The sequence below is a fragment of the Emys orbicularis genome, chromosome 6 (assembly GCF_028017835.1).
Source record: "Emys orbicularis isolate rEmyOrb1 chromosome 6, rEmyOrb1.hap1, whole genome shotgun sequence".
In the NCBI taxonomy this organism is placed as follows: Eukaryota; Metazoa; Chordata; order Testudines; family Emydidae; genus Emys; species Emys orbicularis.
The window spans coordinates 70563425-70588644 of NC_088688.1; the positions used below are offsets into that span (position 1 = coordinate 70563425).

Here is a 25220-nt window from a genome sequence, read left to right on the forward strand (position 1 = left end):
CCAAATAAAAACAGTTTGACCAAACACCGTAAACAAAGCTGAGCCACGTTTAAAAATGTTTTAGCCCAATTCTGTGTGAGTGCCAGTCTAAATGAGGTTCAAAGAGCATAAAGAAACTGCAGGGAAACTAAATAGTGCTTTTATATTAGTCTTCACCACAAAGGAAGAGAGAATATTTAGAGCCCTGGGAAATTATTATTTTTATAACTTTGCAGGGTTTTGGGGGAATTTCATTTTACTGTGGGAGGCCTGGAAAGGGGGGGGGGGGAGATTGCAGAGAGAGCCTGCCCTGCATGCAGCTGGTGGCTCCTTTCCTGCTGGGGTGGGCCCAACTCTCTGCTCTGGGCATTGTGCCCTGGCCACCTAGGGTCACATCACCACTTAGGTTTGGCCTGGCTGCCCCTCTGATGGTGCGGAGGAGAGGGCAGCCACTGAGCCAAATGGCAGTGAGTCAAACCGCAGGTCACAACGCCCGGAGTGGGAGGGCTGGGTCCAGTCCCACAGGACAGTTACCACCGCTGCAGGATTTTCCATTTTTATTTTACAGGCTGTTTTTTGTTTTATTTTTTTGTTATTTCGCACTTGCAAAAAAATACTGGACACTGGTAATATTTATCCCAGGATAACTGTACATGAGTAGTAAAGGTGAAGCAATGTCAAAAATAGAAATACTGGGGAAAAAATTAGTAGCAGATTTGACTGAAATTCTATGGAGGTAGGGATTTAGTACCTACCACAGAGTGAGTCTGATTCTCATTAGGATTGGCACAATACAAACAATACTGTACTAGATGGCATTCATCATTCTAAAGGAACTAAGAATGAAGAATCTACAAATATTAAATCTGGTCAGAAAAGAGAATCTTCTCCTCCCTTCCCCCCCGGCCCCTGAAAGTTTCCACTTTGGGCCAAAATATTTTGCTGAAAGATAACATTTCTAATTCAAACTGATGCCACAATGCATTGCACCAGGAATTGTAGTTTAGGTGCCTTGTACTCCCATTGTCCTCTGGGGCAGGCTTTCTGGCTGGATTATATTTCCCATGATGCACCACTCACTCTCCTCTTGGTGAATGGAGAGGACATACTATGGGAGTCTGTGTACCTCGAAAGCTTGTCTCTTTCACCCACAGAAGTTAGTCCAGTAAAAGATATTACCTCATCCACCTTGTCTCTTGACAAATTAGTCTTTCCCAAGCCTTCTGATGAAGTCCCTCTCAAGAGGTGCTCGAGGAAACTTGGTAAGTGCAGAATAAGAGGTAAATGCCTGTTATAGATTAAAAACTGATTTAAACAATAGCATAGAAAAGTAGGGCTAAAATAGTCATTTATCAGTATGGGAGAGTAGACTCTGAGCAAACAGTAGTAGAACAAGTAGTGTACAATGTGGTTAGTCAACTTCTGCCAGACTGTTGTTAGTGGGGTGGCAAATATATACTCAGTACAAAATTACTTACAGGCCTGGGAAGGATTTTGCTTGACTCCATACCAGCCTAGCTGACACAGGGAACTGGTTAGCACAATAGTAGATGAAATTCAATGTTGACAAGTGCAAGGTAAAGCACATTCAAAGAAGCAATGATGGGTTCTAAATTAGACGTAACCTCTCAGCAGAAGATCCAGGCATCAGTGCGAACAGCTCATTGAAGATAATATGCTTAACATGTAACAGCAGTCAAAAAAGCAAGTAAGATGTTACACTGTTTTACAAAGTAAATATAGAGTAAAAGATGCCACTAGATAATTCAATGATATTGTCTTCACTTTGCATATTGCATTCAGTTTTGGTCATCTTATCTCAGAAATGAGTGAGCAGAAGAAACAGTCCAGAGAAGGACACTACAAATGATTAGAATTATTGGGGGATTTCATATGAGAAGAGCTTAAAAAGACTAGATCAATGAAGCCTGCACCAAAGAACCAACTGTTAGCCAACCCATCTTAGGTAGCCACTTTGAAGTGTTTCCAAGGTTTATAGTACAATTTTGTCCAGCCAGCATTTATAGTCTGTGTGTACTAGGCAGTCTTATTACACTGGCCCTGGGCCATTCAAGACATTTTTCACTGTAGTTTTCAATGGACAAAATTAAGAGATGTGGTAGGGGTATATAAAATAATCAGTAGTACAGAGAAGGCTAATCAAGTACTGTCACATTAAAAGGCAACACATTTAAAATTGGTGAAAGGAAATCCATTTTTACATGACACTCAATGCCACAAGATACGATTGTGGCAATTATCTAAACATGGATTCAACATTTGTATGAACAAGAACAGTGTCTGCAGTTGCATTAGGCTAAAATAAACATAAGAACTATTATGCTTCAGCGTATAAGCTGATCATCATATGGAGTCAGGAAGACATTTCCTCACTATTATATAGTATTGCACAATTGGCCAAGTGTATTATGAGGGTTTTACCGCTTCCTCTGAAGCATCCGGTCTTGGCCTCTTGGAAACAGCCAACTGAATGAATTAGACCAAGGTCTGATCTGTCATGACAATTCCTCTGTTCCTCTTTTGAAAATACAGTATCTGGCAATTGTTGAATTGTAGTAACACTTTCCCTTCCAACTGTCTAACCAGTCAACTTCTTTGCAATCACGTAAGCAACTGTATCCAGTGATGAAAACAGTGATTGCCCTTCAGAGCAAGCAGGTTGGAGTTTTAAATTTAAGAAAATTACCACCACTCCAGTTTACATTTTTCTTCTTTTCTTATGCCAAAGAAACATTTTCCAGCTAAAGAGTATCTGAACCGTTGTGTAATTCCCAATTTCAAAGGAACAGAATCCATACACCATCCTCAGTTATGGCAATCAAGTCTCTATCTTGAGGCGTGATGCATGTACAGTTTTTATTGTCTTTGCACTGTGTTTTCCATCCAGGCTGTTAGTGGATATCTGAGATTTTTCTTCTATCAGGCTATCTTTGGACCCATTTCGCCTCTGAAGAGAACAAAGACAAATTAAAAATACACTGTTGAAAATATAATGAAAAATTAATATATTACTTCCTTCATCTCTTCCTTTGCTACAGGCTTAGCCTCAATCCTGCACTGGGATCTGCTACTCTAGAGCCCCTCAGAGTCCTGTTGGAGTCAATGGAACTCCTTAAGAGCACAGGGACCAAGCGCTGGATCCTTATGCAGGACTGGGGCTTAAATATTAAAAATAGAACTGGTTGAATTATTTATAGTGTCCCTTTCAAAAATGCTATGATGTTTCTTTATACAGTGATTCCAGGAAAACAGAGCGAACTGTTACAATAGTGGCAATAATCAGATATAAATGATCCATCAACATTTAGCAGAATGGGATTGGTATTTGCTTACTTCGCAGGTGAAATGTAGGCTAAGGATGTGACAACTCTGATTCACTTACCTATACCAACATTGTGGGAGAATATTTGCATTTGATCACATACCAAAACTACTTTTCTTTTCTCTCCATTGGCCCAGGCCAGGATACTTCTACAACCCCTCCCTGTTACAGACACCCATTACATGCTTGTTCCTGCTAGCCTGACCTCTTCCCTTGCCCCTATCTGTTGTTCCTTGCCATTGTTTGGATTCATATTCTATAGTCAGCAAATACCAAGACTAAATTATTTGGTATTTGGCCAATTATTAAAAACATGCATTCGTTGGGCATTAATGACCTGACAGTGCTTGTTTAGCTGATGTGGGATACCCCAATGCTGCTAACTCCTTCCAGGACAACAGATTCAAACCAACCAGAGTGTAAACAAGACAACATAGTGAATTCCTGAGTATGGAAAAAATAAATCTGTGCAATTCTCATTATTCCTTAAGGACTCAATCATGCAAGGTTAATATTTACCCTGTGAAGAATTCATACTTATTGTTGAACTGTTCTTAATTCTTATTAAGAAAAAAATCAATCTTTTAAACATTGTTTAGCCAGACTGAGATGTAAAAAAAAACAAAAAAACCCACAAACCCCACTGTGATGCTAGCAGGCCAGGTGCCAGCTCATGCCAAGGTCCCCATGTCTCAACTGAACAGACACATAGCTGGAATCTGTTTGGCAGTTAGTGTTTGGATCTGTGAATGCTTGTAAATTGCTGCATGCATTAATCTCACTTGTACTATCTGTATTCCATATTATAATATTGGAGTGGATGTAGTGTGAGCCTCTGTGATCGTATGAATTGCCATACAGGAGAGAGACATTAATTAGTGTGAAGAGCTGCTCTTCTCATTTAGCATGACTTTCAGAATCTTGGGGAAAGTCTGAGTATTGCATTTCAACGTGCTCTGACATAGCTTCCTAATAATTTCATTTCCATAACTGACTCCATCCATTTGATGGTGAAGATAGACATTTTTAGCAAGAAAAATAAATTAAGTTCTAAAAAGTGAAAAGTCAAAAACACTGTTACTGTTCACTGAACATGCTGGGCCAGAGATGCCTTCCTCACCTCTAGCAACAGCAACAAAAGCACCATAAGACACACAAAACTGAAACAAAGTCCAGTAAGAAATGATTTGCCAGGGAAGCAAAAGGCTTAGTAATCCACTAAATAATCAAGCCGACTACACCTGCATGAGTGCACCCCATTTTCCAATATATGCTATCAGAGTAGCAGAGCTTTCCCTTGATTCCTAGAAATCCTGTAGCATTGCTGAAAAAAACTCCCAACAAACTGACGTTGGTACAGACAGTGACTGTTAGTGGCAATCACAGAGGAAGTGGCTCCTACTTTTCTAAGGACTTGTATGTAGGTAGAAACCCACCTAATATTTTTCCCTTGTCCACATTAATTAATTATGTACTTTAGTATCCTTTAACATTAGATTTTCATAAATAAAAATCTAGATGCTTTTTTGGACATCAGCTGCCACTTCTGAAAGGGAACACTGGGATAACATGACACATAAAAGAACCTTCCACTTCTTCAGCAAGATCTCAGATCTCAGAATGCTTTACAAAAAAAATCATGAAATAAACCTGAACACATCCAGTAAAGAAGGTAATTAGCCCCATTTTAGATGGGGAAACTGAGGCTGAAAGTCATGCTCCAGGTCACATAACAAGCCTTTGGCAGAGAAAAGAAACCACAACTGGTTTTACTCTGGCATTTTAACCATTAGGCCACACTTCCTCTCATAGTGATCACACTGTTCAGAGTAACACTGATACAACCAACACCATCAAAGCAAACTGTACTTTGCAGTGAGATACTTAGTGAAATGACTTTTAGAAGTACCAGCATTTTGAAATTGAAATCAAGAAGAAAAACAACTCTGATCTGGTAGGATAGACTGTGCCTCAGTGTCATCTTTGGGGTCCTGAGGGTGCCCTCATCACAGAACTGGGTTGGGGCACATTGGCAGGGAAGCTTTAGTACTTTTGCATGCAGCTTGGGAGAGGACCACAATCATCACTGCCCCCAAGTCTGCCAATTCACTTTCACATGAGGGAAAACAGAAAGAAAGAAAAACCCACAAGTTCTTCCTGTGGTAAGAGTTTGTTCTGGACATTCAGGAAGTTAAAATAATTTTAACCTTTTAGAGTGTATTTAAGATGTTTACATCACATATAGACCTTCCTCTGAAAGCAACTACTGTCTCCATATAGAGAGTTTTGGCTCACATGAAGAGCTGACTGGCTAATAAAAGGTGCTGCAATTCCTGGGAAGAGGGCAACTAGTGAGGTGAGGATGCGCCACCTTCTCAGGTATAATACAGAGGGAAAACAATAGGAACTAAAAATACTTACTGGCTAGAGGGAGAGAGGTGTAGCAGAGTCAAAATGGCCACTTTAGGACTGCACTTGTTAATCTCTGCCAGATTTAAAGGGCTAGCTATCAGAAGAGCATGCTGGGAAAGGTTCCTTCAGAGCTATGATATCCATGTAAAATCCTAGTGGAGAGAAGGCACTGTAGTTTTTACCTCGTTGTAGCTTAGGTAGTCAAAGTAAACTTCAGATGGAATATAAGGTTGATCTTGACTAGCTACAGAGAGGTAAAAACTACAGTGCCTTCTCTCCATGAGGATTTTACATTGAGTTACCTACCTCAATGTAAGAAACACATCTTTTTTGTAGCCTACAAAGGTGAACCCATACTAGTGAGTTCAGTGGAAATCCCAGGGGAAGAAGTTCCAACTTTCTAAGGACTAGGAATCTAGATAGAATCCTGTGTGATATTTTCCCTTGTGTGCTTGAATTAAATATGACCTTTGGTTTTCTTTTAACATTATGTTTTTATAATAAAATTCTAGATTTTTTTGGGGCTATCACCTGCTTCTTGTGCCTAAAGTTTACTGCCACTGTATCACAGCTGATATATGTGCAGTCTCATTTTATGACAACCTGTCTTTATAACTACCACCACCTAGGTTTTTCCCTTCTGAGTCCACCAGACCTCTCAAATGCCTATCCGCTGAAAGAGGATAGCTCTCCTCTCAGCAGTTAGAAAATAAGAGTTACAAACCTGGGACAGCAGCAAGGCACTGTGGAGTGGAGAGAAAATGTTAGTTCAAAAGTTGATTATCTCAGTGGATGCCTGGGTACATTTGCTTATCTATAGGAATTGCCCTAGTTGATCTACCTTGTATTGAGGGAGGAACAGGCTCCAAAAAGAGGAAATGTCTTCCAAATAACAGAAAGCAGGTAACTGCAGTATGGTACATTATGAAATTCAATGTATCTACATTATAAAAATGAAGTTTATCTTTAAGCAGTTACTTCTACATAATGTAAAGCTTCCTGCCAAGTCTGTTTGCTCTACTACAATTGGAAAGCAAAAGATCAAATGTTAGATGTATTTTCCCAATTAAATATTACTCAGATAATTCCACCAGGAGAACACTCTAAGCTCATAGACTTTAAGGTCAGAAGGGACCATCATGATCATCTAGTCTGACCTCCTACATATTGCAGGTCACAGAACCTCACCCACCCACTCCTGTAATAGACCCATAACCTCTGGCTGAGTTACTGAAGTCCTCAAATCATGGTTTAAAGACTTCAATTTACAGAGAATTCACCATTTACACTAGTTTAAACCTGCAAGTGATCTATGCCCTGTGCTGCAGAGGAAGGCAAAAAACAAACAAACCCCAGGGTCTCTGCCAATCTGCCCTGGGGGAAAATTCCTTCCCAACCCCAAATATGGCAATTGGTTAGACCCTGAGCATGCGAGCAAGACCCACCAGCCAGACATTTGGTAAAGAAGCTGCACAATTACCAACCTGTTGTGAAGCTGGAATGCTGGGACCCTGAGCATCTGAGGAACGAGTCACAGGCAATGGAGGCACAAGGTCTGTTTTTGCACTGGGAAAAAAAAAATTGAGATTATACTAGTTTGATGACTGTTGTGAAAGAAAAAAGAATGCACTGAACAAGCTTGCAGTTTTAAAATCCACTTGCACTTCCCCCCATAGGGTAATAACAAAGCTGGTCCTTATGATAACACTTTCATTTTAAGACAATAAACAATTACAGATCCAAAGGAGAAAACATGTTGCTTTTTCTCCTGTATTTTTTAAACATTAAGGGCAAATTCTGTGGTCTGCTAAAGGGCCATAGAAAGTCTCATTAACAGGGGAACTGGCATGGTGCTGCACTACATGCAGGTCCTCACCAGAGAAAGGCCACACAAGCAGACTCCCTTTGCGCACTTCTGGGCTGCGCTCTGTAGTGGCTCTCTGCATGACTGGGAGGTGTGGGGAGGTATACAGCTAGTAGATCTGTGGCTACACAGATGTGCTTTCTGAGACCCCTGATGAAGCAGGAGCATTACTGAGGCCTTGCACAGGGGATAGGATTTGGCTCACAGTGCTTTGTCTTTTTGGTGATAGCTACCCATATTAGTGCAGAATGTCACAGGAACACCAGATCTGCCAGCACCAAAAGGGTAAATATATTTTCCCATGATTTTTTTCTGACTTGAGAAATGAACACATTTTTTCTGTGCGGGCCTATTCATTTACAGTGACATAAAGATAGAAACAAAGTCCATTTAGGTGACCACAAAACTTCAGCCTGGGATTGGAGTGTGATGGAGTTTAGTTAATAAAGTCTCCACTACTATAAAATAGGTAAGAAATCTGTCTACTGAAGTAACACAAAGGAACAAGTATAACAAACCAAACTGTTGTTTGTGGTGTTGTTGATCCCAGGATATGAGAGAGACCAGGTGGGTGAGGTAATATCTTTATTGGACCAACTCCTGCTGGTGGAAAAAACAAGCTTTTGAGCCTCATAGAGCTGACCTGAAGAAGAGCTCTGTGTATCTCAAAATCTTGTCTCTTCCACCAACAGTTGGTCCAATAAAAGGTATTACCTCACCCAGCTTGTCTAACTAGATTGCATTCCCTTGAAATGCAATTGGGAAAATCTTGCTTTTTAAGTCTCCAAGTGTATCTTGAAAATGTTTTGGGGAGGCGGGGGGCAGGAGAAGAAGAGGGAGGGAATTGCAGAACAGTCCTCTTACAGGCAGAATCGCTCCCAGCAGATGTGGGTGTGGGTGGTCAGGGAAGCTCTGCACATCTTCTAGTATTGGCATGTGCCTATAAGGCATAATTGAGCTGCAAACTAGGAAACGGCCCTTAACACAGACCAGGTGGTCATCCTAAATTATTAACCTTTCTGCTCCAAGTGCTGAGGCATTTCTGCATGCCCACCCCCTGTCTTTTATTTAATTTCTAGGTGACATGTAAAGCACAGTCTATTCCAGTAACCTAGCACTGAAATATGATATAGGAGCCCTTTATAGGTGATGTTTACCAGTTTCAGACAATGCTATTTTATTTCCCTGAATCTTCCTGTTCTTAAGATCCTAGCCACAGCGTAAGGGGGCCCTCTGGAGTGTCCTGAGGAAGACGCTCCCAAGCTGCTTGCTGCCATGCAGTAGTGCTGGGTGTCTGACAGTTAATTTCCAGCCAGAAGCATGTGGTTTAGAAATGCAGATGAACTACAGGTGAGAAAGTCCAAAAATGTCCCCATGTACACTCACTAGGTGTCCCTCTGTTCAAAGGACAGCTGTGATTTAAGCCTGTTGTCCCCTGCCATCAAGAATGACAAAATCCTTTAAAAAATCCTTTATATCACGCACATCTTTGAGCGTCCAATCCAGTAAAATTAGCCTCTAAAACTGCTGGCCCATGGAATCTCTTCTCCCATAGAGACTGTTCCCCATTCAGGAAGGGAAGGGTCCCCATTCTAATGCACACAGAATGTCTAATTAGTTCTCAATGGTGGTCTCCCTCACAGGGGAGGAGTCTGCTCCTCTGCCCAGCCCAGTCAGCAATTAGCCCCTTGAGAATGACACTGGGCACCAAACATGAATGTGGGCTCTTTTCTAGACATCTAGACAGGAGTTTGTGGGGTAGTATTAGTACCGAGTGGAGGCCCAAATTACTGGCTTCTTCTGGCTATTAGCTCTACTGAGGTCCATCAAGTCAAATATGCATTCCTCTCAAATGATAATCAGAGGCGGGAGTCGTCCCATCCCCCCCAACGGTTAGAGGGTAGGAGACAGCTGCTCTTCTTTGCTCACTTCTAGATACTTTGGGCTGGGAGCACGGCTGGCGTAGAGCCCTTGCACCAGCTATACACTGTGCATGGGACATTCTCATGGAGCTGTTTCTGCGCCTTTAAGGCCTTAATGCATCAAGCCTTTTATTTTTTTTTCTCACTTCATAAGTGGTCTCTAGTCAATCTTTGTCAGTCTCTTTCTAGCCACCCACAGATGAGTAGGTGTCTACTGGAACTCTCAAGATCTGCACTGCAGCAAATGGAGAAACTGACTCTATTAAGGGTGTACGTCATTGGAAGCTAATTCACATAAACTCTCCTCTTCTCCCTCACGCATCTTCACAACCACTGCTGAGGAGCTGAACAGGTCACCATCAAGCAAAGCAAGCATCCAAGGTCAAGAGGCTATAAAAGTTTTGTGCTTCACTGAACTCCTTAGCTCTTACAGGATTGCCTGAGCACTATGTCAACACAACAGTCACATATATGCGACTACTAATTTATCTGTGAGCTCAGGGGAGCATCTGCGTCATAGTAAAACCATCACATTCCACATACTTCACTTCAGACAGAACAGATCTCTCGCCATCAGAACACTGGGACCGCCGGTACTGCCGGTAGCTTCGGGGGGAATGTGAATGTCTAATGCGGATTGGATCACCTTGAGTCCTAAATGAGAAACAAAATTCATAGTAGCACATTAATACATCTGAGACTTTGCACCGGAAAAGGAAATTTAATTTTGAATTGTAAAATCCTCCCTTTTCCTATTAAGGATAACATATGGCTTCCTGTGCTTACTGAATTCAAAGGACTGGCCCTTTCGTTATGTGTTTGTACTTCAAACTTTACATTTAAAGTTGCACAGTTCATTCTAAATGATACTGTCATGTGTGTATGTTGGAGAATGAAATTGTTGAATAAAAAAATGGAAACAAAAAAAAAAATCCATTCTGTGGAATTTTACCATCACTGTGTTTTTTGCTCAAGGGTGAAGCAGAAGCACATTGTAAAGCAAACTGGGATTTCACTCCTGTCAGAAGCAGTTGTCCACACCACTATACAGCCTCCCAGATGGCCAGTTGTCAGAGTGAAATGGAGGTCTGCTCTGAAGGGACCTCGGATGCATTGGCAGCTGCCCGTGATAAGCAGGGGAAGAGGGGTCACATAGGTCAAGCAGCGACTTTAAAGAATCAGAATAGAAAGGTAAATTTTTAAAAAATGGAAAAGTTTCGAAAATAAATTGCGAGTGTAATGTGAAGAACAAATGCTGACAGATGGCAGAGTAGGAGAGGATGTTGATTTTGTTAGCATTTAGGTAAAGGGAAAGTACCTGGTTTAAAAATGATTCAAGTGTCTCTACCCTCCCTATTTGTCCTACTCCATTCTGGATCAACATTTTCTAAGGAGTTCAAAAGATCAGAGATTATCGGGAGGCCATTCTAGTCTCAGACAAGCTATTCCACAGTGAGAGCCTCTGATGAAAGGGATATTAGGCTACTAAGCATACATACAGAAAAAAATCCATATTTCATAATGAATAAACTCACTCTATTTTGGTGTACGGAATCTCTTTCAGCTGCTCCTCAGACAGCCCAGATGGATCCACAAGTTCCTTCCTGGAAAGGATTATACAAGGAAGATGAAATTCCAGAAGCTACCAAATCCATAACAAACAATTTATTCCTTCATTTTATTAGACCACAAAGATTTTCTGGAACCAGCTGTGTTCAGCATTAAAGCTTTCTAGATATCAACATAGGAAACCTATTTAGAAGTGTGCCTAAAATCTTGATCACTTCCCCTGTGTGTTGTACCCTATTTCCCCATCTGTTCTAGTCTTTTCAGACTCTATGATCTGTGGCGCAGGCACCATATCTTCATACATGCCCACAACTAGTAGAAGAGGGGCCCTGATCCTAACTGGTACTGTACTGAAAAATAAATAATAAAAATAAGAACATTTTGGAGTCTAGATAAGAACACACCTTAAATGTACTAGACAATAGATAGACATCATAGATGGACAGAAAGGAAAAAAATATAAAGTTTTCTAAAAGGCAGTGGGCTTGATTCTTCTCTGCCCTGAGCAGAGTGGATATAGCACATTACCAAATCAGAATGGTAGTGTTTTACATCCACACTGCATGACATAACTGACTAAACAAGGTGCAGAGCAGTAGTGCATCTGGCCCAATGGCTGTCCTTCCTAAATAGAGGCACCCTATACTGTACCTCCAAGTGTCACTAGTTCCAGCCGTGTCCTGTATTACTACTGTGTATTACATCCAAATGCTGAACATTCCTAAAGGCTAATTTCATTCTAGCAAAATGTTTTACCCACATGTTGGTTTTATAATTTATATAAAGGAACTAAAAGTTTCAAAGTAACAATACTTACTGAATATGTTTCCATAACTCTTCCTTTGCTTGTACATCTGGGCTTCTCCTATAAACACCAACACACACACAAAAGAGAGTCAGATCTATGAAAATGTCATATTACCTGATGTGTTGCAGCACAGAGATGACCTTTAATGGCATAAATCAAGGACAGAAATCATGCCAAGTGTAATCTTAATATGGAGATATACCTATCTCATAGAACTGGAAGGGACCTTGAAAGGTCATCAAGTCCAGTCCCCTGCCTTCACTAGCAGGACCAAGTACTGATTTTTGCCCCAGATCCCTAAATGGCCCCCTCAAGTATTGAACTCACAACCCTTGGTTTAGTAGGCCAATGCTCAAACCACTGAGCTATCCTTCCCCCTAACACTGACTTGAATGTTAAAGTTTGTTATCTGCGGGAAAAAATTAAAATTCACTGAAACTGAAAAGTCATTTCTTGAATGAAAGGCTCTGAGTTGAATCACAATTTCTTTTCCTCTTGCCTTCAGCAAAAGTATGTCTAAAACATTCCAAGCAAAAGAGTTCTTCATTACAAGCTGAAGCAAGCTAGAGTCACCTCTGCCTCACCCTATCCCACATGAACTTGGCCCAGCTTAGGACTGTGGCCTCTCAGGGTGTCTACACTGCAGCTGGGAACAAGCCTCCCAGTCTTAGTAGTCAGACTAGTGCGAGTGCGGCTCACACTAGTGCTCTATGCTGTAAAGGGCTGTCCATAAATTACACAATGCATTAGGTGGTGGGTGGGTTCTAAATTGTGCATGTTTGATTCTGTGTAACAGAGTATTACAAGGGAGTAGGTGGGTCTTGAAAAGCACCAAATAATGCGTTACAGGACAGCCCACATGGATGTTACGCCACCGTTGACAGCGACTCAGGCTAGCCACTTGAACTTGGACTGAAGGGGCAGGGCTGGGCTGGAGCTTGAGTGGCTAGCCTGACCCTCCACCAGTGCCACAATGTCCACATAGTTATGTTTAGACTGTCAGCATGAGCCCCACTAGCATGAGTCTGTTTACATGGGCTGGAAGGCCTGCTGCCAGATGCAGTGTAGACACATTTTGGAGTTAAATTCACCCACTTACAGAGAGTCTACACAAACCCTCTTGCCACTTAAGGACAGTGTAGAGGCAGGAAGGAGAAGATAGCGTGATCATGCAGGGGGATATGACATATCCAGTCCTAGTAGTTTATGTGGATCCAATGATGAGACCCCCTGTGCAGTTTTGGTCACTATATCATCCTATAAACTGGAACAAACAGCCAGGGAGGAGATGCACTTTCATTAGAGGAAAAAAGAACAATGAGGATAAAAGTGGATCCCACTTTTGGGTGATGTTTAATTAGGAAGGAAGAGCCAGCATTAACTCCAGTTGTGCTTTATTTATCTTGACCATTTAACCATGCCTTTTCTAATGTTTATAATAGTAAATAAATAAGTAATAACTATTACTGTAGTTGAACCACAAGTTATAGGCTGGATGCTGGAATTACTGAGTGAATTGATATGGCCTGCACTATGCAGGGGGTCCCTTTTGGCCTGAAATCTCTCTGAATAATAGTAAGAATAATTATGTTACATTTACATAGTGCTTTCCTTTCCCAAAGGTCCCATTTTTATACAACTAACCTGTTTTCTCACATTTCTAGACATTAACGGTTCAATTTTTAAAAGCACTCAGCCCTGGCCTAACTCTGCTCCCTCTGAAATCATTGGGTTTCATTGACTTCAACAGGAGCACAATTAGGCTTTTTTGAAACTCTCTCACTGTGTACTAGCGGATGGCCAGAAATGTTCTGAAAAGAAAGGATCCAGAGATCTGAAAGAAGAGTGGGGAGAGGTGGGTATGGCAGAGTTTTGCATTTGTGTTAAATGTAAAGAAGCCTCTGCTGAATTGGTATTAAACGCCTTAGTGGCAGAGCCTAATCAAGATAGTTTAAAGCTCCCCTGCACGGCAGATTGCCTTTTCTTTCATGGAAAAATTAAAGATGTTTTTGTTTCACCTTTCACATCTTTGACTTATTTGTAGGTCTCAGCCTCGGGGAATAACATTTAGTAACATTTGTTTTGACTTAATATTAAATGTTTTATAGATGATCTAGAAATAAGAACTGTTAACTTTTGAGATTTTACAGGTGTTCAGGTGTTGAAAGATACTATAGTGACTGGCACGACATAAATACCTGAGAGATCAGAGAGGTGGAAATTACCTTTTGCATTTATGGTTCTCTAATGGCATTCAAAGTAAATCTTTTTACAATATTTTTAGGTTTTGTCATGAAATCTGATGGTGGGGTTTTTTGTGTATGTCAATCTATTTCTTCTTCTCTACCCTCCCACTTCTCCTCCTCTCTCTCTTCTGCCTTCACCTCTTTTTCCTCCTCTTCCTCCTTTCATGCCACGGTGCTTTCATCTCCCTGAGGTAGCAGCTAGGTATAGGAGTGGGGATTTGAATGTCATATTTCACCCCTTAATTCTGAACTGATTTTCTCCTTTCATTCAATCCCAGACTCACAAAGCAGCAGCTGTGAACTCTGCACTCACCCTGGGGCTCTTCTGAGTCTGAATAATCAGCCACTAGGGATTGTGAAAGCCAATGCAAGATGCACCCCAGCTCCTCAAGGGAGGCTAGTACATTGCTTTTATAATGCTCATAAGTCCTAGCTAGCCTGAGGTAGGAGAGCACCCAGATCCCTCCTGAACCCAGTGCTCCCACAAGGCAATGTTCTGTGCAATCCACCAAACCACTGACCTAGACCACATTTTTATTTTTTTATGCAAATAAAACTATTCACTGCTTGGCCCTCAGGGCCGGCTCCAGGCACCAGCTTGTCAAGCAGGTGCTTGGGGCAGCCGCTCCGGAGAGGGGCGGCACGTCCAGGTATTCGGCGGCAATTCGGCGGACGGTCCCTCACTCCGCCTGGGAGCGAAGGACCTCCCGCCGAATTGCCGCTGCAGATCGCGATCGCAGCTTCTTTTTGTTTGTTTGTTTGTTTTGTTTTGGCTGCTTGGGGTGGCCAAAACCCTGGAGCCGGCCCTGGATGTCCTACTATCACCTATCATTGCCAGCAACCTGTTTTGCATTGAGAAATCCTGACTTCTGGTGTAAAATCTTAAGACCAGGCAAGATAAGAAGCTACTTTGACTTCATCATTCTCTAAAAGCCACATATCCTGAATCTGTAAACAATCCACTGCATATTTCTGAGCTTTCATCCTTAATGCGTATCATCACTCAACATCAAGGGACAAGGGGCTTTCCCATTAAATCAAAGGCATCCTTGATCATTAATACCAAACAACAGTATCTCTCTCCCCCCACCCCGCGCCCCTCATTTTATAATCCACAGTTCAGAGAAGAGTTCAGCTACTGTGTTATGCATAATGTATATTCAGACTGTCCTGTTATAAATCTGAACTGAGTTCTGAACAGACAGTACCTTCTGGACCGTTCCTAAGCTAATCAGATTCTCTAATGCTCAAGGAATCTAATGGGAATTTCCATTAAATGCTGTCTCCAAGGTTTTTTTAAATTTTATTTAAATTTTATTTTTTGTTTGTTTTTTACAAGCTCAAACAGCCCTAGATGCTAATAAGGTCTACATTAATTTTATGCCCGCATCTGTACTCTTATTAACAATTCATTTTGAATTCATGATTTGCAAATAGGCAGCATTTAGTGGATTTAAATAGCCATGGAATTTAAATGGCCATTCTTCTCAATTAAAAAATCCCCTTTGGCTACACAGATGTTTCACTTGAACTCTTGAAAATAAGCCTGGCAGAACTAGAATTTGGAGCTTTTTACATTTGCTGTTACCATAAAAAGAAACAAGGGTCAAATACTTGTCAAATATTTTTCCAAGAAAAAAATGTAGCAAAAAAACTAACACTGAATGTTATTCTTTATCAAAGAAATTAAGGGCGATGAGTCCACATTAAACCAGACACAATTAAAGCTGATTTGTTCCTCTACCTCAAACTACTAAAGTGAACCAAATTTGTAGTTAAATTCAATGCAGTGCAGATAGTAATTAACACAAAGTCCATGTCTATACTATTAAAATGACAGAGTTCAAAGCATTGTTAAATGTGTGAACTGGAATGAATCGTGTTATGACTAGACTAAAACAAACAAACAAACAAACAACCCCATACATTGCACTAGGGACCTGATTTTTCTCTGTTTTACATAGGTCAAGCCATGTTATCACACAGCTGAGCCACAACCAAGTTTAATAAATGCTGTTACACCCTACCGTAGCTTGAGTCTATCTGTCTTGTTTAATTTTGTATGTAGCATAGATACACGTTCCAGGATATTAAAGAGATAAGGTGGGTGAGGTTGGTAATATCTTTTACTGAACCAACTTCTGTTGGTGAGAGAGACAAGCTGTGTCTCTCACCAACAGAAGCTGGTCCAGTAAAAGGTATTATCTCAACTACCTTGTCTCTTGTGTTCAATTTTGCCATTTAAATGGTTAAAAAGCTTTAATTTGATCATTTTTGTAAGAAACATCTTTAAAGAGCCAATGTTTTCTTTTTCTAGACTATTTTTGTCCATGTCAAATGTTTTTATTGTCAATTTGTTTTGTTCTATTTTGCTTAGAAAAAGATAAACAGATGATGCAAATATATTCATCCCTATCACAATGAAGAGAAAAAAACCACATAATACCCTAAGATTTGTCTCCTCACCATCTAGGATCTTGTCTTGTTCTGTAAAGCACTGTGTACATTTATATTGCTATATCAATAATATTTAATGAAAATATAACCTATCAAAGCCTTTTACATCACTGATCTAATTCAGTGTTTCATCATTGCATGAGTTAAACTAGCCACGAGAGGGAGCCTCTGGTATCTCATTAATGTAATAGAAACTTATCTGGCAAAGAAAAAGTTAGTTACAAATTTTATAAAAGGGCTAGAAATTTAGAGTGCACTTCCTGGTTTAAAACATGCTCTCTATATAGGAGGTAACAAAAAGTAATGGAAATCACACTTAATTTATGTTTTATAGCTTCAACACAAATGAAATAATTATATTGACACTTTTTAGCTATGTATTTTCCTATAATAAGTCTACCTATTAACATTTGATTTTTAAGTGATGGTGAAAGAAAACAGATCTGTACAAAGCCTGTAAAACTCTTAACATTTGGAATTTTAATGGCACTACCCATTTCTCATAAAGGAAGAAAAACGGTGACATATGGAGTTAGAGATAAAAATGAGTTCGGATGATATTGGTAACCATGAGAACTGAACTCAGGTGGCTTGTAATATCAGAACTGTGAAATGTCAACACAGATATACAGCTTTATATCGTAGTTTGGTTTTGTTCTTTATATTCAATAGATAAGAGTAAAATAGTTGCACATTTGTATGTTGTATGTATTCATCAAATTTCAATTTATTTCCTCTGCACCCCTGATGAATAAATCCTTCCAGTCACAAGTTATTAAAGTAATTTTGCACATTTAAAAAAAATCTTTTAAAGTGTGGTACAACCCTCTTAAAAGAAAGTCTTTTTTTCTCCACAGAGCTTCACTTTAAGGGGAAGCTCTCTAGAATTAGAACTGCAATCTACACAAGGCGATGCATTGAAACAATTCAGGACCTACCCTCAACTTACCTATAAGCAAAGTTTCATTATATCTTTTCACTGGGGGTCAAGATCACCCCTCCTTACACAAAGCATGAGTAATACTCTTTGTGTGGGGAGCTAAACAAAGACAAGAAGCAGCTGTTCCATTCTGCGGGCAAAGTAGATGTTACTGCCCCTTTGCAGTCCATGCCCAGGGGTCTGGTACCACTGGATGTGGCTAAGTATTATTTCTTGGTCCTGCTGTACCAGCATATTTTAAACCAACCTAAAACCCCACTGGTATACAAGAATGCAGAGACCCCCAACATAACCCCACTACCAGGCGTAAGCATGTAGAGAATCCTCTACATCTGGATTTGTTGCATGCTATATGTGGGTTCAGCTGTATTCCCCCCACCCAACCAAGTTTTTAAAGTATTGGAGCTCTTGGTAGAAAAGTCTGACTCCACCATTTTTATTAGTTTACATTTTGAAATCAATAGTTAATTTTGTGTTAACTTAGTAAACACATTGTGTTTACTATTTCCCAGCCTCTTGGGTGCCAGAGCTTGGGCTGCGTCTACTGGTGACATGGAGATGCAATGTCCCAGCGAAGGCCTGGATCTGTATTAGAAACATTTTGTTATTTTTATGGCATAAATCTATAAATCGTTATGAGGGGAAATAAATTCAGCAATTTGATGTTTCACACAGTTCCAATAGTTCTGGCTTAACACGGAAGGTAACTAAAACTTATATTATGAGACTGTAGCTGTGTAAGTGTTACAGCGCATGACCTTGCTCCCATGTTAAGCCACAGGCATCCTGGGATGGACAATTCATCCATTTTAGCCAGGCAACTAGGCTATGGTAGTAGTCACGCTACTCTCTTGAGTACTGTCCCGGGCCTCCCAGCTGGTCTCCTGGCACTCTTCAACATGCTTTCCAACCCTTCTGCTCTGCCATGGATCCTCTGGCACTTTCCTTTAGATACCTGGGAGCCCCACCCTGCCTTTGACTTTCTCTAGTCACAAGTTATGCTGGACATTAATGCTACCAAGAATAATATTCCTGGAATCTCTCTAAACCCTGACTATGCACAGAGTAAAAAATAATCAATACAATGTTTTCATTAGTTCACAAGAAAATTAATTTTAGGAACTCGCAACTTCACTGTTCAGTGGATGGCTGAAGATATGCACGGCATTGCCTAGCAACACCACTGTATCACGGAAATCTTGACAGCAGGTTATAATAAATCCCTGACTGCTGCTTACAAATGGTAATTTGAAGTGAAGCTGTTAGTGGCTGGTCTAATCTGGAACAGTATTTCATAGATTTTTTTTCTGGCTAAATTAAATTGTGTGGGAATTTCACAAAGAGCAACCCTCACATACTATAGTAAAATAAAATGTCACTTGTAGATCTTCACTTGCTGTACAAAGGTGGGGAACGTTATTATGCCCATTATAGAATTAGGGCCACAAAAAGGTCTAGTGACTTGCTCAAGCTCACATATTGAGTCAGTGGCAGAGTTTCTAATAGAACTCACATCTTCTTACTTCCAGCCTCATGCTCAAACCACTACACCAATGGAGGGGGACTACAAAGTGGACTATTCCTAGAAGTCATGCTAATGCGAGATTAAACCAAGTAAACTTCAATAAAGTTACAGAGAGTCCTGTGGCACCTTTACGACTAACAGATGTATTGGAGCATAAGCTTTCGTGGGTGAATACCCACTTCGTCAGACGAAGTGGGTATTCACCCACGAAGGCTTATGCTCCAATACATCTGTTAGTCGTAAAGGTGCCACAGGACTCTCTGTTGCTTTTTACAGATCCAGACTAACGCGGCTACCCCTCTGATACTTCATTAAAGTTGCCATTCCTGAACAGCTTACAAAGAAGTAATAATAATTAGGTCAGAATTATTTTTCCTGGTGCAAAATACATTACAGTGGTCTTTGATTTCATGTCAAAGTGTGGAAATGCTCACGTACGATCGAGATCTGTGCCTGGATCGCCTGTAGTTGGGATCAGCCTGGTTTTTCTCTTTTTGTTGCCTCAGTACTGCTTCCCACTGAGGAGCTGAATCCACCATGTCATTCTCCTGCCGTAACCTGCATAAAGAGCAACACACCTAGAGTAAACATCTGGAGGATCAATGCTTTGGCATTGGGTGTGTTTTGCAGTATTTTTTGAGGGAATTCTGGTGTTATTCAAACTGCTATCTGGGTGGGGCAAGCCAGGGCACAGATCACCCCAATAATCAGCAGGGGCACTGAACTCCTTTGGCTCTGGGGCTGCGGTGGGGAGACCGAGGTTCTCTGGCCCCTGGGGCTGTGGTGGGGGCACAAAATGTGCTCCTCCAAAAGCCGACAAATTTTTATTCCTGCGCACACCCCAACTGCTATCTTAAAAAGAGCTGATCAGCAAGCTTGGTTACAACCACATTTACATAAGATTTATAACTTTCCTTTTACTTTACTTATTTCCTAAAACCATTACAAAAACAAGAGCTTGTATCAAAGAAAACAAAATTTATTTAGAAATTAAAAAAAAAATTCAGTTTGTACAAGAGGAAAATCAATCCAAACCAGTAAAACATGGCCTCCAACTTGAATTAGACCATCTTCCTAACCTAAGCCGAAAGCACTCCCTAGAGCTGTATGCTGATTTTATTTTGCTTTTCAAATCCACAGACTTTTAGTATAAGTCTGGTATTGCAGTTCACGTTTCTGCAATTGTTTCTAAATACTCGGGGCCAGCTTGCTCCCTTCTGTGGCAAAACCACTAACAGGGGCCTAAGGAGTAGGAAGAGTCCACATGGATCTCCTTGCAGAGTACCTGCTCAAAAACAGTCTGCAGGATCAAACCGTAAAGCCTGAAACTCCCTCAGGATCTGGGTAGATTCCAGGGAAGAGGAGGAGTCCAGGACTATTTTCACCAGCTCCATGAAGCTCATTACAGCTATGGCTGCAGACCTGGCAGTACGGCTCTAATGAAGCCAGGCGACCAGGGCCTCCCTTGCCCACAGCTGTGTTGAGACCTCTCCAACCTACCCATTTCACCCCAAACCTGCCAAGTCCCTGCTGCATCCCCCCTGCAAGGCACTTGGATTCACATGGGACACATTATATGGGATCCAGAAGTGTGAGGGACACTGCCATGGATGCTGCTCAGTCTCCCTTGCATGCAGGAGGCAGATCTATGCACAGAGGGTTACCTACATGTATGAATCCAAGGGACAAAAATGAAAAGAGGAGTCTAGTAAATGTCCTGAGGGTTTCCCTAGAGAATGACACTGTGAAGTCAAGTGCCTGTTGTTTGTAAGAACAATGCGTAAGAGGTTCAGAGTGCCTAGTTACTACAGCAACTGATGCTTTAGAGATAGATGGGATGGATTGCTGTAAGTGAGGAGGTAAAAAATAGTCTAGGTACTCGGAAGTATCCAATCTAGAACACGTTCTGAGAAGAGATTCTATTTGGAAATTTAAATATCTGTTGTTTAAAATGAACAGTAATAATTCTTTCAAATTGATTTCACTGATCTCTAATGTCTAACCCTTATTCTAATAATGCCCAAAACAGATCAGTGTAAAATGAGATATAATCTAATGTAATAAATGAGAAATGTACCAATGGGAATGTGCTTAAAGGCAGAAACCCATATACAGTGCACTAGCATAGCTAGTGTTTATCCTTTTTGATAGGGTTTAAAAGCAAATCCCCTGTATCCTTCTATATCCCTAAAAATGTCCAAATTCTCTATGAAGAGGTTCCAGTGCCAATTCAACGCACTTATTTTCAAATGCGATATGTTTTTAAAAAAATGACAGATCCGTTAATCAGTCCATGATTCACAGCTAGTGCAGATTGGAATGAATGTCAGCAATGAATTATACGCTCTGCATCTCTAATAACAAACTGATCTTATTTCAGGGTGATCATAGAATCATAGAATATCAGGGTTGGAAGGGACCTCAGGAAGTCATCTAGTTCAACCCCCTGCTCAAAGCAGGACCAATTCCCAACTAAATCATCCCAGCCAGGGCTTTGTCAAGCCTGACCTTAAAAACCTCTAAGGAAGGAGATTCCACCACTTCCCTAGGTAACCCATTCCAGTGCTTCACCACCCTCCTAGTGAAAAAGTTTTTCCTAATATCCAACCTAAACCTCCCCCACTGCAACTTGAGACCATTACTCCTTGTTCTGTCATCAGGTACCACTGAGAACAGTATAGATCCATCCTCTCTGGAACCCCCTTTCAGGTAGTTGAAAGCAGCTATCAAATCCCCCCTCATTCTTCTCTTCTGCAGACTAAACCATCCCAGTTCCCTCAGCCTCTCCTCATAAGTCATGTGCTCCAGCCCCCTAATCATTTTTGTTGCCCTCCGCTGGACTCTTTCCAATTTTTCCACATCCTTCTTGTAGTGTGGGGCCTAAAACTGGACACAGTACTCCAGATGAGGCCTCACCAATGTCCCAATAGAGGGACGTCCCTCGATCTGCTGGCAATGCCCCTACTTATACAGCCCAAAATGCCGTTAGCCTTCTTGGCAACAAGGGAACACTGTTGACTCATATCCAGCTTCTTGTCCACTGTAACCCCTAGGTCCTTTTCTGCAGAACTGCTTCCTAGCCATTCGGTCCCTAGTCTGTAACAGTGCATGGGATTCTTCCATCCTAAGTGCAGGACTCTGCACTTGTCCTTGTTGAACCTCATCAGGTTTCTTTTGGCTCAATCCTCTAATTTGTCTAGGTCCCTCTGTATCCTATTCCTACCCTCCAGCGTATCTGCCACTCCTCCCAATTTAGTGTCATCTGCAAACTTGCTGAGAGTGCAGTCCACGCCATCCTCCAGATCATTAATGAAGATATTGAACAAAACCGGCCCCAGGACGGACCCTTGGGGCACTCCGCTTGAAACCGGCTGCCAACTAGACATGGAGCCGTTGATCACTACCCGTTGAGCCCGACGATCTAGCCAGCTTTCTATCCACCTTATAGTCCAGGGGTAGGCAACCTATGGCACGCGTGCCGAAGGCAGCACGCAAGCTGATTTTCAGTGGCACTCACACTGCCCGGGTCCTGGCCACCAGTTCAGGGGGCTCTGCATTTTAATTTAATTTTAAATGAAGCTTCTTAAACATTTTAAAAACTTTATTTACTTTCCATACAACAATAGTTTAGTTATATATTACAGGCTTATAGAAAGAGACCTTCTAAAAATGCTAAAATGTATTACTGGCATGGGAAACCTTAACTTAGAGTGAATAAATGAAGACTCGGCACACCACTTCGGAAAGGTTGCCGACCCCTGTTATAGTCCATTCATCCAGCCCATACTTCTTTAACTTGGTGGCAAGAATACTGTGGGAGACCGTATCAAAAGCTTTGCTAAAGTCAAGGAATAACACATCCACTGCTTTCCCCTCATCCACAGAGTCAGTTATCTCCTCATAGAAGACAATTAGGTTAGTCAGGCATGACTTGCCCTTGGTGAATCCATGCTGACTGTTCCTGATCACATTCCTCTCCTCTAAGTGCTTCAGAATTGATTGCTTGAGGACCTGCTCCATGATTTTTCCAGGGACTGAGGTGAGGCTGACTGGCCTGTAGTTCCCCGGATCCTCCTCCTTCCCTTTTTTAAAGATGGGCACTACATTAGCCTTTTTCCAGTCATCCGGGACCTCCCCCGATCGCCATGAGTTTTCTCCAGCCAAGACAATCAACATGTTAAGGCAAGGTCATTCAGGCCTAGCCAAAAGTTAGCCAGTCTTGGAGGTGGATATGTTTATTGGGGGTGATCAGATGCAAAGATAGAAAGGCAAATAGGATATAAAACTGTTTAGTGACAGCACTGAATATAATCCTGCAGGAATTAAGAGACAGACCATGTGAAATACCACTCGGAGGGTGTCTGATATGACTACAAACCAGGCATATTAAAGAAACCTGAAAATAGGACTGGGAAGGAAAACTCGAGAAAAAAGATGCCAGAAAGATATTTCTCTGACAGGCTGGCTGATCAAGAGGGTCAGAAAGGAGATATCACTCCCTTGGAAATATAAGGTATTTTATTCTTATTGTTGTTGCCAGTAACAAGCTTTATCTAGATGAATTTTTAATTATATCAGGTTAGCGATGTTATGTAAACTGTTTTTGTTTCTTTCATCTGATTTTTTCTATATATGTTTAATGACTCTTGGGCTGGATCCTCAGCTAGTGCAAATCAGCAAAGCTCTGTTGCATGGCACAAAGCAGCCAGAACACACGGGCGCATCAAGTCTTCATCTCTAAATAAGTCACTTTAAACCTGTAATCTGCAGTAGCAAGAATTAACATAAATTTATGTATAGAAATGTAATATAGGAACTCACATATCAACAGGTAATTCATTGTGATTTTCATCCAAAAATCAGTCAGTTTGTGGAAAGGGCAGCCATCATACATGGTGTAAATAGTGTCATATGCTTTGATATAGTACAGTCGTTTAAACCTGTGCAAAATGCTAGCAAATCAGAATGGCAGTATTTGACACCAATTTTGCTCATTTGTGACTACAAATGTGCCAGGCAATGGAGAACCAGGCTCAGTATCTATTAATAGATGGCATCCAGACTGTTGAGGAGGCATGTGACCTCTGCTGGAGGTAGGATTTCATAAATATTTAGTTGTCTGGCATAAAAAATTAAAAACCAGCTGCAATACACTACAGATTACAGCAGAGCATGATGTATGCACCCACTGGCTACAATGTGAGTGAGACTGTACACCTTGGTGATAAGTGTTTAAAATTACACTCCTGCACTGACCATCCACTTTGTCAATAGGCTTCTGATTAATGATCTTTCATAAAATAAACAAGTCCTTTCTTCTGCAGCCAACTCTACTACTGGAAATCCTTGGGGCTAATAGGGAATGAAATTACAACTACAGCAGGAAAGTGCCTTTCTACAGCTGAAAGTCTGACAGTGCTAAAGATAAAGAATGACAAAATAAAAAAGAGAAAAGATCTCGCAGACTGGGTATAGGTTGAAACCATCGTTGGTTTCTGAGCTAGCAAAGATTCAAACAACACAGTTCTGCTTTTGCTTAAACAAATACAATGTGATGAACAAGAATAGTTTTCAAAGCTGTTTTCAGCGCTGGTATGACAGTGGTGTGATACAACCATTGTTCTAAGTGTTGTCCATGCCAGGATCAGAACTGTGCAAGTAAACATGTCCATAGCTAGAATATTTCTGATTGTAGCATCCTGAAACAACTTCAATAATTATGAAAAATTCCCAGGGAATCTTCATCCAGTGATTTCCAAGATTTAAATCCAGAATACACGTATAAAATTTGATCACCTTTGGACATTCCCTCCAGCTATGGAAGAAAGTACTTCTCCCCTTGCTCTCTCCCCAGCATGCACTGGTTTCACACTTTTAATTCTTCTTGATTTGAAAGTGGATGAGGTACTATAGAATAGCGCCTCACAGTGAGGTGCTGCTCTTTGGCTGAAATACAGAGAAAGAGATAGTAATTCTTTTCCAAATTTGGGACCACTGCTAAAATGAGATATTGCCTTGAAGCTTTCCCCCTTTTTGTCATATAGCAACATTTATCTTCCACATCAGTTTTTGTGAGCTCTGTGTAAAAATTGGAAATTAAATCTGAGCCTGAGAATCCAGATATTTCACTTTCTACTCCTTGTAAAAAAATCTCT

General features: G+C 41.0%; 1 protein-coding gene across 1 annotated transcript in view; it reads right to left on the minus strand.

Moving 5' to 3' along the window:
• Window positions 1-2818: 2818 nt before the first annotated feature.
• Window positions 2819-25220, minus strand: part of EPB41L4A (erythrocyte membrane protein band 4.1 like 4A) — a 207267-nt gene continuing 184865 nt past the window's right edge. Inside the window, exons 18-23 of the mRNA XM_065406716.1 lie at window positions 19504-19623; window positions 11907-11954; window positions 11056-11124; window positions 10064-10174; window positions 7219-7300; window positions 2819-2947 (exon numbers count right to left, since the gene is read on the minus strand). Of these exons, the coding sequence (XP_065262788.1) occupies window positions 2819-2947; window positions 7219-7300; window positions 10064-10174; window positions 11056-11124; window positions 11907-11954; window positions 19504-19623 (559 nt within the window). The remainder of the gene's footprint in view (window positions 2948-7218; window positions 7301-10063; window positions 10175-11055; window positions 11125-11906; window positions 11955-19503; window positions 19624-25220) is intronic.